The 25322-nt window shown below is 38.5% G+C and overlaps 2 protein-coding genes across 2 annotated transcripts; one reads left to right on the forward strand and one right to left on the reverse strand.

The window, feature by feature from the left end:
* The first annotated feature begins 2454 nt into the window (after positions 1-2454).
* rxfp3 (relaxin family peptide receptor 3) lies at positions 2455-4205 on the forward strand. The gene has a single exon (XM_058758533.1). The coding sequence runs from the start codon at positions 2808-2810 to the stop codon at positions 4026-4028; it is 1221 nt and encodes a 406-aa protein (XP_058614516.1). The 5' UTR covers positions 2455-2807; the 3' UTR covers positions 4029-4205.
* A 1807-nt stretch (positions 4206-6012) lies between these two features.
* slc45a2 (solute carrier family 45 member 2) lies at positions 6013-24853 on the reverse strand. The gene is made up of 7 exons (XM_058758579.1): positions 24403-24853; positions 21885-22061; positions 16771-17117; positions 13608-13751; positions 8686-8809; positions 8085-8290; positions 6013-6235 (listed from the first exon to the last, which is right to left on the reverse strand). Exons 1-7 carry the CDS (start codon positions 24851-24853, stop codon positions 6020-6022), a joined length of 1665 nt encoding a protein of 554 aa, XP_058614562.1. The 3' UTR covers positions 6013-6019.
* Between the last annotated feature and the right edge of the window lie 469 nt (positions 24854-25322).

Genomic DNA, 25322 nt, shown 5'->3' on the forward strand with positions numbered 1-25322 from the left:
AACGCCTGGTTTGTATACCGTGAGGAGATCTTATGAATTATTCATATGAGCACAAAAAAACAAGCTGCTGTGGAGACTTAATTAATGATTGATCGTTGGACTTCAACAGATATGCACGCAGATTAATAGAAGTCTTGTCAAGAAAAATGTCTGAGGACAGGTTAAGTCAATAACTCCGTAATAGTAAGGATTTGTTCCAATTTTAAATTGATTTTAGAATTTCAGAATTGGATTTGTCAGAATATATTTCCATCTTCACTTGTTTTGTTTCCAGATTCAGGGTATTAAAGGAAATGTTTCAGCTGACCTTGTCTGAGAGCAGAAGGACTATGCCTAAACCTACAAACCTCTAGTACAAGGCTATTTCATAGTAAAGCATAAATGCAAACTGGTTATCCTTGCTGTTAAATACAGCCCCTGCTTGAGAAATATGAATACCCAGAACTACAGTGGAATTTTAACAGGTGCCATAGATACCATATACCCAAATATATACATACAAATACTAATTAAAAAAATAATATCATAGAATTATAATATAATAATAGCTTTAGCTACATAAATAAAAACATTATGAAGGATTTTGGGCCAAGTTCCAATTTAATTTCCTTTATACAATTCCTAGAACTTGCACCTGCACACTGAAAAGCCAAGCTCCGCCACTGGCACAGAAGCAAAAAATTGAGCCTGTTCTATGTTATGAGGAGTCTGATTCAAACTGACCTTTGAAGTTGTCCCAATACCTGACGTTAGAAACCCAGTCTCATTATTTAAGAACGGACAACAGCGCAAAATGACTAAAGACGGCGTAAGCAATAAGAGATTGTGGAAATCCAGTGGAACGTCCTTATTAACAAACTACACTTTCATATCTCTGCTGCCTTAAATACATTATTTAACTTGCATGGGCTGTGGAAAAGATCTGACTCTCTTTCTGTCTTATGATGTAAAAATGTTGAGGTAGAACATGTTTTTCAAAACCAAACACATTTACTGCATATTCTCTCGCCTCTCAACCAGATCCAATCATAAGTCCCACAGGCACAGCAAAGCTTCATTAAACAGGTTCTATACACCATCACAAGCTGATGATGAGGATTTGGAGAGGGGCAGAGATCACTTCATTAGATCTGACCTGATACAGCAGCTTATGTGCAAAACAACCTTTAAGGTTTTCTTATTTATTTTCTTATTATTTTTTTATAGCAGAAGGCAACATGATAAAACTTTTAAAGGTGCCTGGTGCTAATACAGTATCTCACAGAAGTGAGTACACCCCTCACATTTTTGTAAATATTTTATAATACTTTTATTATATTTAACTCAGAGAGTTCTTTGCCATGAGGTGCCATGTTGAACGTCCAGTGACCAGTATGAGAGAGTGAGAGCGATAAAACCAAATTTAACACACCTGCTCCCCATTCACACCTGAGACCTTGTAACACTAACGAGTCACATGACACCGGGGAGAGAAAATGGCTAATTGGGCCCAATTTGGACATTTTCACTTAGGAGTGTACTCACTTTTGTGGCCAGCGGTTTAGACATTAATGGCTGTGTGTTGAGTTATTTTGAGGGGACATCAAATTTACACTGTTATACAAGCTGTACACTCACTACTTTACATTTTAGCAAAGTGTAATTTCTTCAGATTTGTCACGTGAAAAGTTATAATAATATATTTAAAAAATGTGAGGGGTGTACTCACTTCTGTGAGATACTGTAAATGTAAACCTTAAGGGGATATAATTTTGCTAGTCTGGTGTTGTATCTGTCAGTGTATTATGATCAGCATGCATTACAATTTTTTTTTTAATCAGATAAAGTACACAAAAAATCGAGTGAGAACAGGTGAAAACTCAGCTTGTCTCTATCATATTGAAAAGGTACCATTTAAAAAAAATAGCACTTTATATGCAAATATGTATCTTAAATATGTAAGTAAATTTCAGTATAAAATGCATATAAAACATGAGACAAACCTTTTCAAACAGTATGAAATTGACAATGATGAAAATTACCCTTCTCCTAATTATATCCTACATTCTACCGTTGTTACACTTCCCTGAAATTATGCCAGTGTGGTTTTAATTAGGCTAACTGTGTTCACTTGTTTACCAAAGAGCTAGCCTATTATAAAAATTAAAAATAAATTGAAAGTTAAGAACAGATCTATCATTTCAAAATTAATTTTAAACCAGCACACATGACCACTGCTATAAAAACATGAATTTACGCAATTGGATTCAAAACTTAATAGCCATTAAGAAAATTATCTCATTGGCAATTAGCCCTGTCTCCTCTATCTGCTCAAGTAATGCTTCAAAACTCAATACGGTGCATCGATACTTAAATCATTAAGATGTTAATTGTGGGATTTGTCCATTTATTCTCTCTATTCAACCATTCAGAGCACCGCATCACAGGGAGCACCACTGTCTGTGCTGCGTAAAAGCCACCCAATCCATTGACACTTGGCTGTTGGGCACTATAAAAACGCAGAGAGCTGTCAGTGCGCGTGAAGCTACGCACGGGCAACAGATTTGTGCGATAAATAGGCTATGATTGAAATATGGTTAAATAGCCTCTCATAATTAAGATTTATTTAAATGCAATTAAAAGATCCCCCTGGTCTTAAATATTACCGTTGCAATGTGTGCGCAAAGACGATTTTGTCCGCGGAACCCTAAAATGGCAATAACAGACAGTGGAGACGGGAGAAGTTGGAATGATAAGATTCAGGAGTGAGTAACTCGAGCAAGATGGAAAAATTACTCTAAAAACGGACCACGCAGAAGACTTCCGAGATGCAAGACGAGCGCACCGACTACGCGTCTGGAAGTCTCCCGTTAAGTGAATACAACACGAGCTTCACGGCGAACAGGACTAACATCTCGTGGAATGACTTTCAAGATCTCGCCGATTTGGATAAACCCGATATTATGGGAGACGGATCCGCGGTCCTGAGAATAATCATCTCTGTCATTTACTCGGTTGTGTGCGCGCTGGGTTTAATCGGTAACATCCTCGTCCTGTATCTCATGAAGTCCAAACAAGCATGGAAGAAGTCTTCTATCAATTTCTTCGTGACCAGTTTGGCGGTCACAGACTTTCAGTTTGTTTTGACACTTCCCTTTTGGGCTGTGGAGAATGCCATGGATTTCACTTGGCTGTTTGGGAAGGCGATGTGTAAGATAGTTTCTTATGTCACGGCTACGAACATGTACGCCAGCGTGTTTTTCCTCACGGCTATGAGCGTCGCGAGATACTGCTCCGTGGCTTCAGCGTTAAAAAGTAGGAGACGCCGGTTGCGTTTCCCCGCGCAGTGGATGACTATAGTCATTTGGATTGCAGCGGTCGGTGCCGCTCTGCCGAACGCGATATTTTCAACGACCGCTACGGTATCCAACGAAGAACTGTGCCTGGTGAAATTTCCCGACCGGAGCGGGGATGCGCAATTTTGGCTGGGTTTATATCACGCGCAAAAAGTTCTTCTGGGGTTCCTTATTCCGTTCGGAATAATCACTGTCTGTTACCTGCTTCTCCTGCGCTTCATAACGAACAAAAACGTGAACACCACCAGCGCAAAAAGGCGATCCAAAGTGACTAAATCTGTGACTATCGTCGTTTTGTCTTTTTTCCTGTGCTGGCTGCCGAATCAGGCGTTAACAGCGTGGGGAATCTTAATAAAACTCAATGTAGTGCACTTCAGTTATGAGTATTACACCACCCAAGTGTATATTTTTCCAGTCACAGTATGTTTGGCACATTCAAACAGTTGTCTCAATCCAATTCTGTATTGTTTGATGAGAAGGGAATTCAGAAAAGCGTTGAAAAAGCTGTTTTGGCAAATCACTTCGCCTTCTGTGACGAACATGAGACCGTTTACCGCCTCCACGAAGCCCGAGCATGATGACCACGGTCCCGCGCTGGTTCCGATCGGTCCCGCTGAGCCCGCGCTTATTTTTTATCCTCCGGGGGCTGTCATGTATAATGGCAGAAACGACCTTCTGCCTAACAGCACATAATGAGAAGTTGTTGGTGATGAGAAATGTTTCAGGCTCAGACAAACTGGCTAATATTTAATTAGTTCGTTTTTTTGTTTGTTTTTATGCAACCTAATTAAATGTTTCCAGACAAGCAGTAAGGACATAGGTAAAACAGCCAGTGTGACATCAGTGTCTCAACTTAAATTTTGCAATGCTACTAGAATACTTTTTGTGCACAAAGAAAACAAAAGTAATGACCTTATTCAACTATTCTTCTCCCCAATTTACCGTCTTCCTCCATTTTGGAGAGTACCACAATGCATGTGTGTGCTTTCCCCAGAACGTAATCAACATAATCAGTTTGTTTACATTCATTGGAAAGTGCACGCAGATGTCCTGGTACTCTACAAAATGGTGGAAGACGGTAACTCGGGGAGAAGAATTGTTAAATAAATTATGATTTTTTTGTTTTCTTTGCACACAAAAAGTTTTCTCATGATGTCACATGGACTGTTTTACCAATAACTGTGTGTCTGGGAACATTTAGGTTGCGTTGCTGTCTATGCAGGGTCAGAGAGCTCTCCGATTTGATCAAAAATATCTTAATTTGTGTTCCGAAGATGAATGTAGGTCTTACGTGTGTGTAACGATATGAGGGTGAGTAATCAATGACAGAATTTTCATTTTAGGGTGAACTATCCCTTTAATTACACCGCTCTAATCCATTCCAGGTTTTACATTTTCACCCTCTCACTGGTGAGAAAGTCTTTACAAGCGGAGGAAAGAGCTCCTTGCTCCAGGCAAAATCACACAAACGTCGCTCCCTTTTTAACTTCAACATTGCACTACTAATAATCTAATCTGGAACTGTGAAAATCTAATTAGGAAGAAAAAAAATTGAACAAAAAATTAATTATAATAGACTATTTGACAGACTATTCACAGAGCACAGTGTGGATTCATATAATTTGGATTCATATAATTTAGTAATATAGCCTATCAGTTAGTTTACAGATAAAAATATTTTATTTTATTTTATTTCATTATTATTATTTTTTTTAATGAATTAAAGTGTTAACAATACCTGATTTATATTCACCTATTAATTCAAAGCAAGGCACAAATATGTATTTTTGGTCAGCCATTACCCAAAACAAACCATTACATTGCTAATAAACATCTTACATCAGCCAGCGATGGGTTGCAGGTTTTTTTTTTTTTTTTTTTTAATGTACTCTAAAAAATAAGCCAATATACTAGCCTGACAAGGTCAGGAGATGGCGAAGAACAGCAAAACACCTTAGGCTGGTTTAAGATGTTTTTTTCAAGTGATCATTAAGAAGGCGTGTTATCATTATAGGCATACATGTGAATTGTGACTTATGTATTTTTGGTCAGTTATTTGTTTGATTAAAAGATAATTAATGCCACCTGCATGAAGACTTTGTCCTCCTAATTAAACAAACATACACACACACACACACACACACACACACACACACACACACACTCACACACACACACACACACACACATACACACATATACATACATATATACACATTACAAGCCAAAACACTTCACATCTAAAGCACAGCTCTCTGCCAACAGTTTATTAATTATCACTGAAATAAAGTAAATCTGATCTGTCTGAATCCAGTCATTGTTTTGTTTAAAGTGAATATTATATGGAATTTGGCAGACAAAAAACAATTCACCTTAAAAGAGCGATGAACGTGCATAAACAAAACATCCAAACCTTGCAATATTGGCAACTGTTCTTTGACTCCATATAATCTTTCTCTCAACCTTCACTGATGATGAAGGTTGTTATTTTAGAATGTGGCATGTGAATTGGAGTGCACAGAGAAAGTCTTGATGGAATCAGCGAACAGTCAAACAGAACAGCAGTCTGACAATACCCACAAAATATGCCTATTCCTTTGTTTTTCCTGCTCTTTCTCAGTGAACAGACGAGATAGACCATATGAAATAGAGAAAGTATATTTATTTGAGGCTTAATCTGTACATCACATGAAGAGAGCAATAAAGAGGCAGCCAATTAGGGATACTGTTGAGGCAGAGAGAACCACGACGATCACACTGCCTGCTAGATTGACCAGGGCTCCAAGACCAGCTCCCACTATGACTTGAGCCAGCTGCACCATGCAGGTAAGAGCTGCGCAGTCCATGCCAGTGCCACGGCTCTCCAGAGCTGGTTCATCACTACCCAATTTCCTTTGCTCCTATGACAAGAGAGGCGTTTTGCATAAGAAAAAAGCTATAATCCCATACAAAATTTTCCACATGGACCTAAAATATCAGCAAACGTCTATACAGCATTGCAAAACGAAAATCGCAAGAGAGGTTTCTATCATCTGAAGATCTGGAGTATCTTATAATGAACTGTGGATTCCAGAAAGCCTTACAGAGAGCATTGCTTGCTCTTTGATAATTCTAAGACGGCATGTTCATAAGCTTCCAAGCAAATTTCAAGCTCTTTGAAGCAACACATAACAATGAGAACAATTCAAATGCAAGTAACATGCCAAGTTGCATTTGCAATATTTAATCAACATTTTGATTATAATACAGTCAGAGTTTTAGGGAGGGATTTAGATTTGAAATTGCATTTTCTGTTTTCTTGCAACTTTATTAACGCTTCAGACATCTCAGGGATTTTAGATTGAAGCCAAATCAAGTGAAAAATCAATGTTTAAAACAAGTGAAGCATCTTGAATTAAAAAAATGTTTTTGGTAAATACTTCTTAGGTGAGTTTTTTTTTTTTTTAGGGAAAATCGTTGGTGTGTTTGGTGTTTGCCAATGGCAGATCTATCAAACATCAGATTCTACAAAGCAAGCTAATAAAATAATTTCATTTCGAATCAATATTTATCAGTAGCAGAGTTTTATGTATTTACTTAATTGGTAAGTGTCATTGTAATAAGTGGAATAATGTTCAGTAAGATGGTTTTTAAATCACTAAATAAACTAAAAGACTAAAGGTGCTAAAAGACCCACCATCTTCACATAAGAATTTATTTTGTGATAATGACCAGCTACACTAGCCCTTACTGATAGGCTTTTATAACTCTTTGCATTAGATGAAATGATAAAAAACTAATTTACTTTTTTAAAGACGCAACTGCAAGCAAGCTTGGTTTAAACATCAAAGAATCTTTGCTGAATAAAAGTATTAATTTCTTTCAAAAAAAGTATATTTTCTTGTTTAAAAATGAATAAAACTTTCAATATACTGTTCAAAGTGGTCATGAACTAAGAAATAAAAATCCTCTTCATCTTTTGATATATAAGAGTTTCAGAACTCAAAACTTTCTTGTTAGTCTAAAAACAGCTTATATTGAAGCTAATCTGCCAAAACGACAGCTTGTGGAATGTGCCACTTTAAGACAGTGTCAGTAAACACCGCCTCCACAGAAGATCAATGCCTGCTTCTACATCACTGCCTGTTTAGCCCCGCCCACCGATTCACGCTTAAATGAGGAGAGTGGCAAATGCAGTTCTACGCAGAAACCAAAAAATAAACTGTATTTTGATGAAGTTTATTTTTAAGGAAGTGCCAGACCGTATGAGTATTAAGAACTCGGTCCTTTGTTCACTTCATTTTACCATACATTCGTTTACAAACAAGGCACAATTCGACACAGGACTTTCAGAAAGATTGAAACAAAAAGACTATGCTGTGCCGACTATATTGGATCTGATGTCGCAACACACAAGTTTGAGTATCTGTTTTCATTACGTGATCACTATTGCTTTGTCTGCTGTTACAGATCATTTGATATGTACTATGTATTTATGCATTTTTAACCTAAAACACAGCAGCGTCCATGTGTATAGGATGTAGGCTGTCAAACATACACAACTGTTGGCCAATCATAGCAGTGGGCGTTTACTACCGAGTCTACAATCCGTCACGCCTATTCAAACAGAGTGTTCTGATGAGGGGGGTCAAAAACAGGACTGATGTATAAATCTTAAACATTACAAGTGGACCTCAGAGAAAAGTACAAAAACAGAGGCAGTTCATGACCCCTTTAAAATGACTTTTTTTGTCCTCTTGTATCACTGACCTCTTCAGCCTTGTGGTAGTCCGAGATGAGGTTGAATGGGATGGTGTAGAGAGTGCTGGACATGACTCCAAACACACTGCACAACGTCAGCGTGGCCACAATGTTTGGAAACAGGCCGATCAGACCGGTTCCCAAACCAAACATAAAGTAGCCTAGGAAGTACAGTCCCTTCAGGCCAATATATGGCAGGAGAAGCCTCTGCACATCTGGATGGACACATATGGAAATCATTAAAGCAGACTGCAACAATATCCTTCAATACAGAACAAATGGTGAATCGGATGAATAGCAACCAAAGATTAACAGATCAGAAGTATTCATATGATTGATAAAACGTCTTCCCTTATAAAACCCTCTGAAATGGCCTTTTCAGCGACACATGACTTGAGGCCCTAATTAGAATGACAGGATGTTGAAAGGGACTGCGATTCTCTCATCAAAACAGACTAAAAAAAGTGTATTATCCAATTTCAAACCCAAACTGACTTGGTAGGGCCATGTATTATCAAACTATAATTGAACAGTCTTCTTTTGTCTGGATGCATTAAGAAAGTGCAGGTTTAATAAAGTCAGGAAGAATGAACAGTTCAATATTACTCACATGAATAGAGCGCAGAGGAGACGGCGTTGATGCACAGGCCCCAGCAGCCCACTTCAACCCCTCTCTCATACGTCGCATAGGAGGTGGAATTGTGTTCAGCATAAGGGTTCCCCTTATATACAATCTAGAGATGAATATACAGATCACAGGAATGTTACATAATATAAAGCAAGTGACAAGGTGATCCATTGGTCAAATGGGGTAAAAACACTATAAGTACAGAGCCGGAAAACCTCTCCACAGGTCTCTCTGCTTCCATTATGCAACTTAAGTGAAGCACAAGAACATCACAAGGCTTTTTCCATTCAGACACCACGTGGAAATTCAAAGGGACATCATCTTCTGCTCTGCTGTGATTTTATGGGTTGGTTTTAAGGCCTTGGTTAATTAGCCTTCAATAAGGTTTACACTCAAGTCAAAGTTTTCATTCAAAACCTCAGGTTATAAGGTTCATATAGTTCCTTTAATGACCCTCAGCTTTCAAAGATGGAGATATCATCGTAATTTCATCAAGCCTTTTGCTATCACAGTGAAGATCTAATATTCTCATACAGCCTGTTAAGTATATGTCTATTCACTGCATCAATGGTGAAATGGCCAGTCATTGCCCTGAACATTTTTCCACACTGTTGAGGTCAGCAGAACAATTTTCTGTACACACTGAACGCCTACAAGGAGACTCACTCATTTATCTCAATTCAGCCCTGACCAAACTATAGTTTTGTGAGGGAAAATAAGATAAAGAAACTGCTATCTTTTAACCACAACTCAAAGCATCCATTGATCTATTCTTCAGGTTCATAATGCTACTCTTTCAGGAGTACTAAATTGAAATTTAATGGCTGGGTAAATGAATAAAGATGAATGAGCCAAAGATATGATAACTTTTCAGATTATAAGAAAATATGTTGGGTTTTTTCTTTCTTTTGTTAAGCTATACTTTTGGCAGTCTGGTTTCTTTCACATAAAATCTGAATGGTTAAAAAAATGTGATTAAGTCAGCAGCATAAATCGTTTTTGTTACACTACTGTTCAAAAGTTTGGCTATAGTAACTTTTTTGTTTTTGTTTTTTATATTCAGCGCATCCGAGATCGATTTCACTGGCCCGGCCTGGAGGCCGAAGTAAAACAGTTTTGCCAAGCCTGCCCAGACTGCCAGAAGACCTCGCCGATGCCACCTCCCCCCTCGCCGCTCATTCCGCTACCCATCATAGAGGTGCCCTTCGAGCGCATCGGGATGGATCTGGTGGGGCCGTTGCCGAAGTCGGCCCGGGGACACGAACACATCCTCGTCATAGTGGATTATGCCACCCGGTATCCCGAAGCCATCCCCCTCAGGAAAGCCACGGCAAAGAACATCGCCCATGAGCCCTTCCTGTTATTCAGCCGGGTTGGCATACCTACGGAGATCCTGACCGATTAGGGAACACCGTTTATGTCCCGGCTAATGGCTGACCTCTGCCAGCTGCTCCGGGTAAAGCAGCTGCGGACGACCGTATACCACCCACAAACGGACGGACTCGTCGAACGTTTCAACCAAACCCTCAAGCAGATGTTGCGACGACTGGCAGCAGAGGACAAACGGGACTGGGACCAGATGTTGCCATATGTCCTATTCGGTATACGGGAGGTCCCCCAGGCATCCACCGGCTTTACTCCGTTTGAGCTCCTCTACGGGAGGCAACCTCGCGGACTGCTCGACGTGGCACCGGATCGACCGCGTCATGCCATTAGTCCGGGAACACCTGGCCAAAGCCCAGCAGGCCCAAGCGCGCCACTATAACCGGACAGCTCAGCCCTGGGAGTTCCAGACGGGCGACCAAGTCATGGTGCTGGTCCCCACCACCGCCTGCAAGTTTCTGGCCACTTGGCAGGGGCCGTATACGATAGTGGAAAAGGTGGGACCCGTAACATACCGTGTACGGCAACCTGGGAGACGGAGCCCTCAGCAGCTGTACCACATCAACCTGCTGAAGAAATGGGTGGGGACCAGAGAACAGACCGTCGCCCTTACCACCGTGGAACCCGTTCTGGTAGACACCAACCCAGGTCTGTCGGCGGCACAGAAGGCTGAGCTACAACACCTGATCGGTCAGTTCTCGGATGTGTTCTCCTCCGTCCCCAGGAAAACCCAGCTAGTCCAACACGACATTAAAACACCACCGGGAGTTGTCGTAAAGCAACGGCCCTACCGCATCCCAGAGGCTCGTCGGCAGGCTATTGAGGAGGAAATTCAACAGATGCTGAAGTTGGGTGTGATCGAACCATCGCGCAGCCCCTGGTCCAGCCTAATTGTTCTGGTCCCAAAGCCAGATGGCACCCTCCACTTCTGTAATGACTTCCGGCGCCTCAATGAAGTCTCGGAGTTCGACGGCTACCAAGTGCCCCGGGTGGATGAACTTTTGGATCGCCTGGGAAGGGCCCGGTATATTTCTACTCTGGACCTGACAAAAGGCTATTGGCAGGTACCCCTCTCGGACAGTGCAAAACCAAAGACGGCTTTTTCAACCCCAAGTGGCCACTGGCAATACCGGACCCTTCCCTTCGGCCTTCACGGGGCACCCGCCACGTTCCAGAGGCTCATGGACATCGTCCTTCGCCCACACCAGCAGTGCGCAGCAGCGTACCTCGACGATGTCGTAATCCATTCAGAGCGTTGGGAGGACCACCTAGACCGTCTGCGGAGGGTGCTCATGGAACTTCGAAGGGCTGGACTCACCGCCAACCCATGCAAGTGTCACCTAGCGCTCTTTGAGGCGAAGTACCTGGGCTTCCGGGTCGGACAGGGCCTCATCAAGCCCCAAGAGAAGAAGGTGGAGGCCGTCCGCAACGCCCCGCGACCCAGCACGAAGACTCAGGTACGAGCATTCCTAGGGTTGGCGGGTTACTATCGCTGTTTCATCCCCAACTTTTCCTCCCTAGCCGCCCCCTTGACAGACCTGACCAGAAAGGGGCAGCCGGAGCGCGTTGTTTGGAGTCCAGAGACCGAGGAGGCATTCCACCAAATCAAACGCGCCCTGACCGAGGAGCCGGTCCTTTGAGCACCAGATTTCAGCTGCCCCTTTCTGCTGCAGACGGACGCGTCCGAGGCAGGGTTGGGAGCCGTCCTGTCCCAAGTTCAGGAAGGTGAGGAACACCCTGTCTTGTATATCAGCAGGAAGCTGACAAAGGCTGAGAGTAACTACGCCACCGTCAAGAAAGAGGCTCTGGCCATCAAGTGGGCAGTCCTGGAGCGGTAATAAACCGTATTACCTGCTGGGCCGAAAATTCACCCTCCTCACAGACCACGCGCCCCTTCAGTGGATGGCCAGGGCTAAGGACACCAACGCCAGGGTGACGCCGTGGTTCCTCGCGCTCCAGGACTTCTGCTTCATCATCCGCCACCGAGCCGGAGCCTCCAACGGCAACGCTGACGGACTCTCTCGGTTCTGGTCAGCCTACGCAGGTCTGTCAGGGGTCACTCCCCACCCACCCCCAGTTTCCCCCTTATTGTTACCCCGACTCACCACACCCAGGAAATCACACACGGAGAGCACCACACCCTCTCAACAAGCCACTCTTCACTTTGCACCCTTTTTGATTGTGAATAAATCCACCCTCCGGGGTATTTATTTGAGCTCTCCTTGTCGTGTGATTCTTCCACCCCGTCACAATACTTTTATTTCACAAGAACACAGTAAATTAATGAAAAGTGACAGTGACAGTCAAGACATCAAAAACCTGAATTACCATGGTTTTCACAAAAATATTATTAAGCATCACAACTGATAATTACAAGAAATGCTTCTTGTGCACCAAATCAGCATATTAGAATGATTTATGAAAGTGATCTGAAGGTCAATTATGTGACACTGAAGACTGGAAATTGGCCTGCTGAAAATTCAGTTTTGCCATCACATGAATAAATTACATTTTAAAATATATCTCAATAGAAAATCGTTCTTTTAAATTGTAATGATACTGTTTTTACTGTGTTTTTGATCACATACAGCCTTGGTGAGCATAAGAGACTGCTTTAAAAAAATAATAATAATAATAAAAAATAAATTACAAAATCTTACCATCCCCATATTTTTGAACAGTAGGTTACAACGGGGCTAAAGGCACCTCGGGGTAAAAGGCACCTTTGATATTATTTTCATCTAAATCACTGGATGGCAAAAAAACGTTGTGTAGCACTTTCCAAACATCCGCTTTTCAAGATGCACGACACGTGTATATTTATCTGATCTTTGACGCGATTTTATGTTTTTTAAAATGTTATAGATTTAAGTAGCAAATGAGAATCGCTAAAATTAATGCATATATTTTGAGACAAAGGTCTTCTTTATTATTTTCAGTTTTGTTTAAGATAATTAAAGCAACAGTTTTTAAATAACAAAAGTATGCGTTTAAATATGTAAAAGTATGGTATTTGGAGTAAAAAGCGCCCCTGCTGTTGGGGCTAAAGGCCCCGTGTGTGGCCCCGTGTGTGCGATAAAAGGCCCCCCTTGCACCTCACAAGATTTTTAAACAAAATAAACAACTTGAATGATTTATTTTCACACAAAATCTGTTACTCCATTAATGTTCAATGTATATTTTTTCTGCAATTATACATTTTAGGTGCAGTGAATAGCACATTTTTTCTTAACGTGGGCCTTTAGCCCCGTTGTACCCTACTCTTTAAAATGTTTGAAAACAAAGACTCTCAGCGATTACTAAACTAACATGATTTTACACCTAAGAACATATCAAATGGTTGCCTAGCAGTTTTACAGTCATTCGGTAGGTCAGGGATTTCAATTGAAGGCACTAGAGTGTGGTGCGCTAACATTAGGAGTGTCAGCATGTGTATTTAATGGTTTTGATCCCTCTCTTTAAAGATAGGAAGATGTGCAAACGAAGCACAACTAGAAAAATCTAATTCCTTCTTCACCCACCTGCCCCATGAAGTCAGTGAAGAAGAGCATGTTGCACAGGAAGGCCGTCCAGCCTAACAGATGAGTCACACACAGACAGCGGTAATGGCTGGGCATGTTAATCATAGCTGACAGTAGAGATTTCAGGGTCATTCTCTTCTGCACCTGAAACACAGTTATGCACAAAGCTAGCCTAATAATATCTACTGAAAGGTTCAAAACCTTAAAGCCATTACCAAAGAATATTTAAGAATACAGTAAAAGTAGATGGTGCATTTAACAAACCAAGCTTTATTCAGTGAGCTATGATATTATATTATATATATATATAAAATAAAACAGATAGTTCTGGTCCTTGATTCTGATTGGTTGGGGCATGTTCGAAGCCGTTGTAAATTACACTACAAACCTACCTACACCTTTGATTACTTTGTGTGTTGCTTGGCCACCACTTTGTTCCAACCATAGGTTCCAACCACAACTGTTTGTTTGGTGGAAGAAGACTGTTTTTATTAATATCATTACACTTATTTGCTCGGTTTTATTTTGTGAAACCTTACTAAGTATATGGAATAACCGTTTTATAAAATTAATAAGCCCCGTGAAGCCGTGGTTTACAGTAAATTTATAACAGCTAAGGGGAATTTTAGCTGTTTTATAACAACGCCCCTTAGCTGTTATAAATTCACTGTAAACCACGACTTCTTGGGGTTTATTGCTTTAATATAAAACATAAAGATCACATGAATCATTGGGTTTTCACAAACTTGTCAACTCCGCGCAGTATGAAGATCTTATTGTTGTCTCTGCACATTATACTGGGATAAGAGAACGTACTTTAGAAACAGAAATAAACTGATGCACTTTGAAGGTTGGTCTAACTAGTTATTTGACAATATGTGCTGAGGAAACCCTGATATGGATGCTGTTTGAGGTAAAGATATTGATGTAAATCATTAAGAACATACTAAATGTTTCTACAACCACAAAGGGTTGTTATCATTACTGCAATATTTCTCTCTGTAAATAAATCTGCTTTCTTCTTTTGCTAAAACTGAATCACTGATGGAAAAAATATATATTGGTTGGGCAAGGATGTGAACAGAGTAAGGTCTTGTAATGAATATGGAGATAAAATCAGAACTTATCACTAAAACTCAAGTACATTGTTTTGCAAATATTCACTACAAAAATGTGCAAATTTACATATAGCATGAAGATACTAGAATAATATATGCATGGAGAACATTATTATTACTATTATCATTATGAATATACTGTTTTACCATGTATTTATATGTACATTATACATGCATTTTCATTTTAAATTTACTGGACATTTTTACGGATGAACATAAAAGAAATGCGGTTACACTTTATTTTTTGCAGTGTAATTATACATTTAACTACTGAATAATATTAATTAACTACATGTACTTACTGTATGGTTAAGGTTAGGATTAGGGTTTGGTTTAGGGTTCGGCTTAGGGTTCTTGCATGTAATTATGCATAATTAAGTGTTATAAGTACATGTAACATGTAACAAAGACAACTTAAAATAAAGTGTTAACAGAAATCTTTTCTAGAGAGTCAAAATTAAACTTGTCAGCCTCACATTTCTCACTTTGCATCTTCCTTTAGCCTGTTGTACTAATTTAGTGTTTAAACACGCTCATGCGTGAAATGCAACTGATGTCTCCCATAATTTGAATACAATTTCCCTCAGGTATTTACACTACTCTCTGCGTTTCATTTGAGACCTTTATCAGCCTAATTAAGCCAGTGTTCTATTCGCCAGCCTGTGAAACAAGCCTCCCATCACTGTATTAACAAGGACTATACATTCTGAACATTTTGTCCAAGAGCAGTGTTTGGTGGAACAGAACTCTTTCTCGGGGACAGATGGCAGATTATGTGAGGTTTATAGCAGGTTAATGATTGCGAGGCTCAGTTGGTGTTTAGACTGACAGGATTAGTGAGATTTACAGTTCCTTTTACCTTAGTGGCATTAACAATTCGATACGAACATTAAATAACAAGTAAGGTTTGATCAAAGTTACTTTGCTATTATGCGTTAGTATTTGCTATTACAGCATTAGTAACCATAATTACCTGGGTTAATTCATTTGTATGACCATAATTCTGCATTAAAGCATTACTTGGTGTGACTCACTAGCATGACAAACTGCAGTCTGGGTTAAGAGCCACACAGCGGAAGTTATGATTCAAAAGGAGCAACTTAATGGTGATCTGAAACATTATTTGATACACTCTAATGATGATTTTAGGCTCTAGGGTGCAAAAGTCTGAAATACTGTATGTGGCTTAGAAAATGTTTGTTAAAAAAAAAAAAAAAAGTTTAGAAAAAAATAATCAAGAAAATATTTAAGATTCTGCACTATTTTAGGTCATTAATCAAATAAGTAAATGTATGTAGCCTACTCTTGTTCCGACAATAAGATGTTCTTGCTTTCTTTGAAAAACAAGATGTGCATTATTATTAATATATTATTATTAATAATATATAAATTATTATTATTTTATATTTTATTTATTTGTTTAATAATAATAAATATTAAACTTTTAAAGGATTATTATTATGAACAGTAACAATAACAACATTTTATTATTTTTAAATATTTTATTATTATTATTAAAAATTTCCCTCTAATTATTATGCTGGAAATACACATTTTTTTGTACTAAAACGCAAACCATAATTATTTTCATTTTCAGATTCGACAATAAAATGAGACGTATATGTATATATTTGTATAGACGCATATATTTAACTGTAAACCTGGGCCTGTTTTAATACTTAATGATCTAATAAAATATAGTGTGAACTTTGAGAGCCGTGTACATTTTTCACACCTCATAATTAAGTTACACATAATATGGCCATAATGGAGTAATCATAATGTCATCACATCACCACAAAGACCTCTTAATACGCCATTATTTCTTGTATTTTTAATAAAATGGAAAAAGCACATGCTCATTTTCATTATCGACCAAACCGATTTCTGTGAATGGCATGAGTATCCAGCCTAATTACAGCTCAAAAAGGCTGATGCTCCAAGGTCTGAAACAGGTCATTAAAATGTGAGGGGAAATTGGGTGCAGACTGAAGCCAAGAATAAAAGCCACATGAAAGGGATTCGAGGTAACACAAATGACCAACCTCGCTGCTAGGCTGCTTGGCACTGGGCGTGACTGCATTGGCTTCACTCAGGGCAGAGAACGAGCGCTGCCTCATTTCAGGAAGAGGCGGTAGTTCTTTGTGCACCGTGCCGTAGCCGTTATGATGTTGGTCTTCCAGGAGCAGCGAGGCGGCTGGACAAGAGTCTGAACTGTGATCTTTCATCAGAGGTTTCTCTGGGATGCTGAAAAGGTGCATGGTGAGAAAAATGCCCCAGGTCAATGATGAGAAAAAATAGATAACTTGATATTCTGAACCCAGTACGACACCAAGTGCAGAGTGACCCCAGTCCATGGCTCCAATCAGGTATCCACAGGCTCCACCTAGACCTGCAAGGAAGCACAGCAGATTGCTTTGAAAAATCACACTTGGAAAATCAAACGCAATTGAAAGTTTCGGTGGGATGTGCTCCGTTTGTAAAAAACCAAAATGCTTCTCCAAATGTAAGATGAAGCACTAAAACTACTTTAACAAGGGTTGTTCTTGTTTCAGGAAGGAGTTTAAATGTATTAGCTCTTGCTACACCAATTACAACAGTGACCTTTATAATGGAATAATGTGCACGAGACAAAACAAGCTATGGAAATTTATTTGCCAAGAAATAATTTGAAGTTGAAAGTTTCTGTAGTAGTTTTACAAATTGTTGAAAAATCTTTCATGCCATTATATTTGCATTTCAAAAAAGTTATAAATTGATTTGCATTTTAATGAGTGAAATAAATATTTGATCCCCTATCAATCAGCAAGATTTCTGGCTCCCAGGTGTCTTTTATGCAGGTAAGGAGCTGAGATCAGAAGCACTTTCTTAAAGGGAGTAATCTCAGTTTGTTACCTGTATAAAAGACATCTGTCCACAGAAGCAAGCAATCAATCAGATTCCAAATTCTCCACTATGGCCAAGAACAAAGTGCTGTCCAAGGATGTCAGGGACAAGATTGTAGACCTACACAAGGCTGGAATGGGCTACAAGACCATCGCCAAGCAGCTTGGTGATAAGGTGACAACAGTTGGTGTGATTATTCGCAAATGGAAGAAACACAAAATAACTGTCAGTCTCCCTCGGACTGGGGCTCCATGCAAGATCTCACCTCGTGGAGTTTCAATGATCAAGAGAACGGTGAGAAATCAGCCCAGAACTACACGGGAGGATCTTGTCAATGATCTCAAGGCAGCTGGGACCATAGTCACCAAGAAAACAATTGGTAACACACTACACCGTGAAGGACTGTAATCCCGCAATGCCAGCAAGGTCCCCCTGCTCAAGGAAAGCACATGTACAGGCCCGTCTGAAGTTTGCCAGTGATTCAGAGGAGAACTGTGTTGTGGTCAGATGAGACCAAAATCCAGCTCTTTGGCATCAAATCAACTAGCCGTGTTTGGACGATGGACGTTATGACGATGTACATTATGACGATGGACGGGGGCATGTACTGTCAGGGCATTGAAGCCAGCCAGGGCATTGAAAATGGGTCGTGGATGGGTATTCCAACATGACAATGACCCAAAACACACGGCCAAGGCAACAAAGGAGTGGCTCAAGAAGAAGCACATTAAGGTGGCCTAGCCAGTCTCCAGACCTTAATCCCATAGAAAATCTGTGGAGGGAGCTGAAGGTTCGAGTTGCCAAACATCAGCCTCGAAAACTTAATGACTTGGAGAGGATCTGCAAAGAGGAGTGGGACAAAATCCCTCCTGAGATGTGTGCAACCCTGGTGGCCAACTACAAGAAACGTCTGACCTCTGTGATTGCCAACAAGGGTTTGCCACCAAGTACTAAGTCATGTTTTGCGAAGGGGTCAAATACTTATTTCACTCATTAAAATACAAATCAATTTATAACTTTTTTTAAATGCATTTTTCAAACTGTTCAAATAAACCTACCAATAAAATTATAGACTGATCATTTCTTGATGGGCAAACGTACAAAATCAGCAGGGGATCAAATCACTTTTCTCCCCACGTCTGACCTCTGATCACTTGTCACCAAAATAATCACTAGCAGATGTGCTTCAAGTTTTACGTCCATGTGTGGAGATTTTCTGATTTGATCTATGTATTGATGTAATTAGTGACCTCTTTTAGAGTATAACTACTGGTGTCTTGAACATGTACACAGAGCGGCCTACGAACTCCATTGCGAGTATTGAAGCTGACTTCTGCGGATGAAACTGCAAACTATTATGTTCAGTAAATTGGGTTTTAACTGTACATTCCCCTACAATATATAAAAACAATGTGATCTGTCACATTAAATTATGTTAGGAATGTTGATTTATCTATTATTCACTTCAGTGTCTGAATTGAGACCACAGAATGATTTTCATTCTTCATCTTTTGAATCAGCAAATCACTTAGACATCACACGTGTTAAATACAGGAGCCATTGTGTTTTTCTGGTGGAGCTGCTAAAAGCACTTATGGCACGACAGGGCTTGTCATAAAATGGCTGTGCCATTTTTTTTTTTTAAACCTAAACCTCACTTCAGCCTACAAGATATCATTTAGGTTATAGCATTTGAACCATAAAAGGAAAATCCTCACAATAAAGACATTGTAATTACCTCATTTAAGTAATGCTGACAAAAAGCATTGTCAGATATTACACAACTGTGAACCATTTAAAAGAGATATATTTTTATCATTCACCTCTTCTAATTGTAAGGTCAGAGCAGTAATTTTCTTTTTAATAGATACAATACTGTTCACAAATTTGGGGTCTGTAATGTTGACAAAAGGCTGCATTTATATGAATAGGTAAACAGTAAAAACAGCAACATTGTGAAATATTATTACAATTTAAAGTAACTGTTTTCAACTTTAATACATTTTAAAGTGGCATCTATTCCTGTGATGGCAAAGCTGAATTTTCAACATCATTACTCTGGTCTTCAGTGTCACATGATCCTTAAGAAATATTCTTATATGCTGATTTGCTGCTCAAGAAACATTTCATATTATTATCAATGTTAAACATTCTTTGATGAATAAAAACTCCAAAATCATTTACAGTATTTAAAATATTTATGTTTTTATATAACAGTATAATCTATATATATATATATATCTATATATATATATATATATATATATATATCTATATATATATATATATATATATATATATCTATATATATATATATATATATATATATCTATATATATATATCTGTATATCTATATATATATATATCTATACACTATATATATATATACACACACACTACTATACAATCAAAATCTAAATAGTAGTGCTATCAAACGATTAATCGTGATTAATCGCATCCCAAACAAAAGTTTTTGTTTACATAATATATGCATTTATGCTGTGTATATTTATTATGTTTATAGAAATACACACACTTGCATGTACATATGTCAGAAAAATGTTATGTTTATATATTAAATATATTTATTTATAATATAAATTAAATGAATATAAATATAAACAGGTAAATATTTTCACGTATTGTATTTATGTATACATAATAAATATACACAGGACACGCACATATATTATGCAAACAAAAACTTTTATTTTGGATGCGATTAATCGTTTGACCTCACTACTAAATAGATATTATAATAGATATTTTGGACTTAAGACGTATCGAGTTGTTGTCTTAAGGGCAGGTGGTTTTAGGGGTGAGCAAGTGAGTGTGTCATAATATAATGATACAGTTTTGACAAAATACAGAGAAAAGCTAATGAAATGCTTCATTTAAAGAACATTCAAGTGATTAATTAGTGGACATTTGCTATTGTTAATAGGTTACATTGCAGGGCATATTTTCTCCAATTTTGTCAGTAAAAGTAGACCAAAAATGACAACAACAACGACAAAAAACTCTGAATGGAAGGTTATGCACATTTACACAGAAACACCCATCCACCTCGGAGCCACAGTAGCAATCCAGTCATGTGGCTCTGAAGTTCTCAGCTTCAACCCATGATTTCAGCACATGACTGGGCCTATTTGGATTAGGATACCTTGAGTGCACACATGGTGCCTGAGCACAAAATCACCAAGTTCAACTATAACTGGGTACTCAGGATGCTCTCAAGCATTTGCTTAATTTCTGGGGTGCTATTTTTCTTAGATGGCAATCGTGCATAAAAACAAAACAAAAAACAAACATAAAATCATTATATAGACAGCATCTGGGCAAATAAATATCTTCACTTTGTTTAATTCATTAATCAGAGTGATCCACAACATACAACATAAAAACCTTCCACAATCACCAAAGATCAGTTAATAAAAATACACAAATGTCTTTTGTGGTGTAGATGTTATTCACACAAGACTCGAAGCACACGCGTCTCTAGTAGCATGACTAATGTTGTTTTCACTCTTTCTTCTAAAGAGATTAAGACTGTGATGTCTTAGGATGGCTTTTTTCCTTTTTAGGTTGTGGAAATACATGCGTGACAGTGATGAAACACACGGGGGGAAATCCTCCAAAGCTATCAAGATTTTGACCAGTAAATTTTGACTTTGACCCAGATTTTCTGAGAGTTTAAAGAACACACAAAAGCAGGGTGTTTTCTGATGTCTTGTTAACACAAACAAATCCCTTGAAGGCATTACCAATGCCATATAGAACATAGCAGGATGTATGGTTACATCAGTAAAACAGCACCAAAGCGCCCTACCGATCAGCTGTTACAGATGGTGAACGAGGAAATGGGCCGTTGCCATAGTGCCAACCAATTTCACATAAGTACTTGAAATTCAGTCCAAATAATACACTTGGAAGCTTTCAAAAATGCTTCTTCAAAAAACAGTTAAAACAAATGCTGTCAGTCAGTTTCACATTGCGGAACGTTCTGTAATGTACCGCTTCCTGTAATAATGCATGATGCTTCAGAACATCTCCACAGCAACAGAAGAGTAGTAAGGCACAGAGAGGTGTCAATTATGGAATTGTCAAGGTGACCATATAGCTTTTGAGACAAAAGAAATTTCTCATTCAGCTTCTTTTGCTACGTTCAGCTCATTTAGTTGTTTTGCAAATTAGAAACGTCAATAAAGGCATATTTTCATTATATGAAACAAGGTCACTCTAATCATTCATCCACCCATCGTTGCTCCTTACCTGTGAGTAAGGCATGATAATGAAGCCCTCTCTCCTTATCCCGATGAGAACACACATCAAACAAATAGGCTTTAATGGGCCCATCAATGAAGTCCGCCGCAAAGTCAAACATCACCACTCCAAACATGACCACTACGATCGCCCATGTCCTTTTAATATTCCTGTCCTCTAGTATAGCTGGAGGAGAGAAACAACATCATGCTTAACTTAAATCAAAAACACATTATGCATTAAATGCTAATGAATACTATTGAATATAACTTTTTTTAGAAAAGTCAAAACCTAAGGTCTCTTGCTCAAAAGACAAAAATGCATAAATAAATAAAACATGAAGATTAAGTTTTTCTTTCAGTTATGTTTAAATTTTTTGTAGTCTTCTGTAATGCATATATAAATGCATAAACTAATAACTAACTAAATAAACAAAAGTGTGAATTTGTTTACATTTTTGCCAAAGAATACCTAATTGTAATAATGAAAACAGGAGTTTTCTTCAGTATTTTAAATGTGTGTGCTTGGTAAATTAATATTGCAAGTGATTACAATTCTAGATTTGTAGTATTTAATAAGAAATATGGTAGGAATAGATTCCCATAATGCTGAAAAAAAATCCATGCAATGTCCACTGTTTTTGACTCACATCTTCTTTGGTCATTAAAAAAAGCTACTTGATATAATGTTACTTCTGTAGTTAGGGTAAACGTACCTATTAAGCTCACCAAAATCTATATTGAGACATTTTTAGTGCACAAGATATTGGTTTCAGTACAAAATGTTATGTTAAAATAAATTATTATTCTCTCACACAAAACTATTTAATTTTATTTTAAATGACAAAAGCATTTCAATTAAAATATACATCATTAAATTAAAAAAGTCTGGCTGTGCTTAATGGGTACATATTTGTACACTTTAAGCACACCTCTTATCATTTAGCTTACATCATGTTTTATTAAAAATTCTTGTTTGTTTTAAGGAATATTTTTAAAGAATAATTGTAAAAATATATATTTTTTGAAGGTACGAAGTCAACCACAAAAAAACAAAACAAAAAAACAGAACACTAAAATCAAGCAACAAGGCATTCAATTTGATCAGTTATATATTCATAATGAAGTGTCATCTAAGCACGCTACAACATCTATACTAGTCCACATTCAGCTAAGTAACATTCAAAAATCAAATAAAACAAACCAATAAAACATTTCATTCATGGGGATGAATACAGAAACTAGCCTCATTATGAAACCTCTTGTTAAATGGATGTCAACGTATCTATAGTCTCTTAAGGCTGGAATACACTACATGATTTTTGCCCCGATTTTCCACAGATTTACAGTCTGGAGAAGTTGATGCTAGTTACCAAAGATCAGAGCCAGTCTGCAGATTTGAGTCGACAGAATCCATCGAAAATCGATTAACTTAACTTAAAGTGACAACCATCAGTTAATACTTAAAGTCTGTTTATGAAGTATTTAAATAGACGTTCAATGTGGAAGAGCTTAAAGAGAGCACACTGAGCTTAACTGAAGCAGCAACAATTTTTAATCTATTTCATGCAATATTTATTAAAATGACAGGATTTTTGCCAAATAAATAGTCTAGGTTATGTATTAAGTTCATACATATTTTAATATGAACAACTACTATTAACAATATCTATGAAATTATACTTTTTCTTATTCATGTCACACTGAAGCTGTGTGATTTTCATAGCAGTGCACCCTTTAAGCTCACCTTAAAATTAGAGCACTGTAAAACGACAGACCAGCAATAAACTGTCAAATTATAATATTATGGATGTAAAAGTACAAGCCAGTAATGCCTGTGAAGTAATATGTTAGCGTAGCACACAATCTTATACAGCTAGTCAGCTAACTGTGTTCTGTAGCATCTGCGCTATGTTGCTAAAACTATCTTTTGGATCTAACGTAATTATTTCCCACATCCAAGTTCCAGGTTATAATATGCAAAAGTCTGAACATTAATCTCTTAATTTTACAATAAGTAGTGAAACTTACCCAAAATAAAGGCTTAAACATCTAAAAAAAATGCACATTTAAGGGGCTCCTCTTTTGGTGAAAGTTTTGGCCGTCAGACAGTGTGAACACATGGAGACCCATATCTCAGAGTGCAATGATCTGATTGACTTGAAATTATAGGAGGTATGTGGTAACAAACATATCAATTGGTTAAGACATCAAGTAGGATAATAAATTATTTTTTCTTTTTATAATCTGATCTGAAAAATGGAAGTGTGCTTAATGGGTACGTGAGCTTAATAGGTACGTTTACCCTATTTGAAGTTCCTATATCTGCTTAGCCTTCCTTCCTTGGTCATTATTTCCTTCTCTTTTTTAAATTCCAACCTAACATCATTTTTAGCCATCAAGGGTGGGCCAGCAAATATAATTTGCTAACTGTTTTTAAAATTGCATTGCCAAACTGCAGATCCTTTAACTACCAGCCTAGATACAAGTAGCTCCTGGTTTCCATCATTTACTTAGACTGCACCTACCTGATGTGACCGCATCTCCATTTAAAAATAAAGTCAGGCCCACTAACATCATAATCCCGAGTAAGAGTATGTACGGTCGCCTTCGGCCCCATGGAGACCTACAGTAGTCGCTTGCCGAGCCGATGACAGGCTGTAGGATAAAACCCAGAACAGGGCTGATGAACCACACCAGGCTGTACAGGCGTCTGGGGAGTCCAACGCTTAGCAACACCGGCGTGACAAAAGCCGCCTCAACGGCATAGCAGAATTCCCTTCCAAACATGACCATGCCGTGCATGATAAGCCTTCCTCTGGAGCGCTTCGGAGGCTCCACCGCTCCAAACACAGCTGGTTCCATGCAATCCAAATAGTCCTCTTTCGGTCCTGAGTCCACCGGGTAGTGCTCCATGGAAGCGAGCGGGCTGTCCGGTGCAGAGAACCTGCAAGGCTGGTCCTCGGTTAGGAGAGTCATGGCTGTCGGTCTTGAAACTCTTAATTCCTATTGCATAGTTGAGCGATAATGCTCAAAACTAGTATTTACAATGTCAGCTGAGCTGAGAAGAAAAGGAGGTGTTCGTCTGGTTGAGATCAAGGAAGTAAGCCTCGCTTTTTTTCTTGTTTTTGTTGCCAAAGGCCACTGGTGGAGTCCGTTGTAAGCACGTGATAAAGATTAGGCGCTGTGGATGTTAGAATAGGTTAGAATTTCAGAACCAAAAATTTGTAGTTAATGTAATAGCAAGTATTTATCAGATAAAGAGAACAGTAGAGTGTTTGTGGAAACGTAAATGTTAGAAAAAACTTAATGTAGACCGATCAAGTATCCTTTTGTGGTCTTGCATGGCAGGATAGCCCAATAGTTAAATCAAGTGACGTACCATGTGATTCCTCGTCAGACGGCTCCAAGGGGGTTGGAAAAAAAAAGAAAAAAAAAAGACGGCAAC

This window comes from Onychostoma macrolepis, chromosome 21, assembly GCF_012432095.1.
Source record: "Onychostoma macrolepis isolate SWU-2019 chromosome 21, ASM1243209v1, whole genome shotgun sequence".
NCBI classification, from domain to species: Eukaryota; Metazoa; Chordata; class Actinopteri; order Cypriniformes; family Cyprinidae; genus Onychostoma; species Onychostoma macrolepis.

Coding starts and splice junctions, on each gene's coding strand:
- rxfp3 (XM_058758533.1), top strand. CDS start 2,808: ATGCAAGACGAGCGCACCGACTACGCGTCTGGAAGTCTCCCGTTAAGT.
- slc45a2 (XM_058758579.1), bottom strand. CDS start 24,853: ATGACTCTCCTAACCGAGGACCAGCCTTGCAGGTTCTCTGCACCGGAC. Junction 8,291..8,685: donor CTCCTCTGCGCTCTATTCAT/GTGAGTAATATT, acceptor GTGTCCATCCAG/ATGTGCAGAGGCTTCTCCTG. Junction 6,236..8,084: donor ACTACCACAAGGCTGAAGAG/GTCAGTGATACA, acceptor CTCTTGTCATAG/GAGCAAAGGAAATTGGGTAG.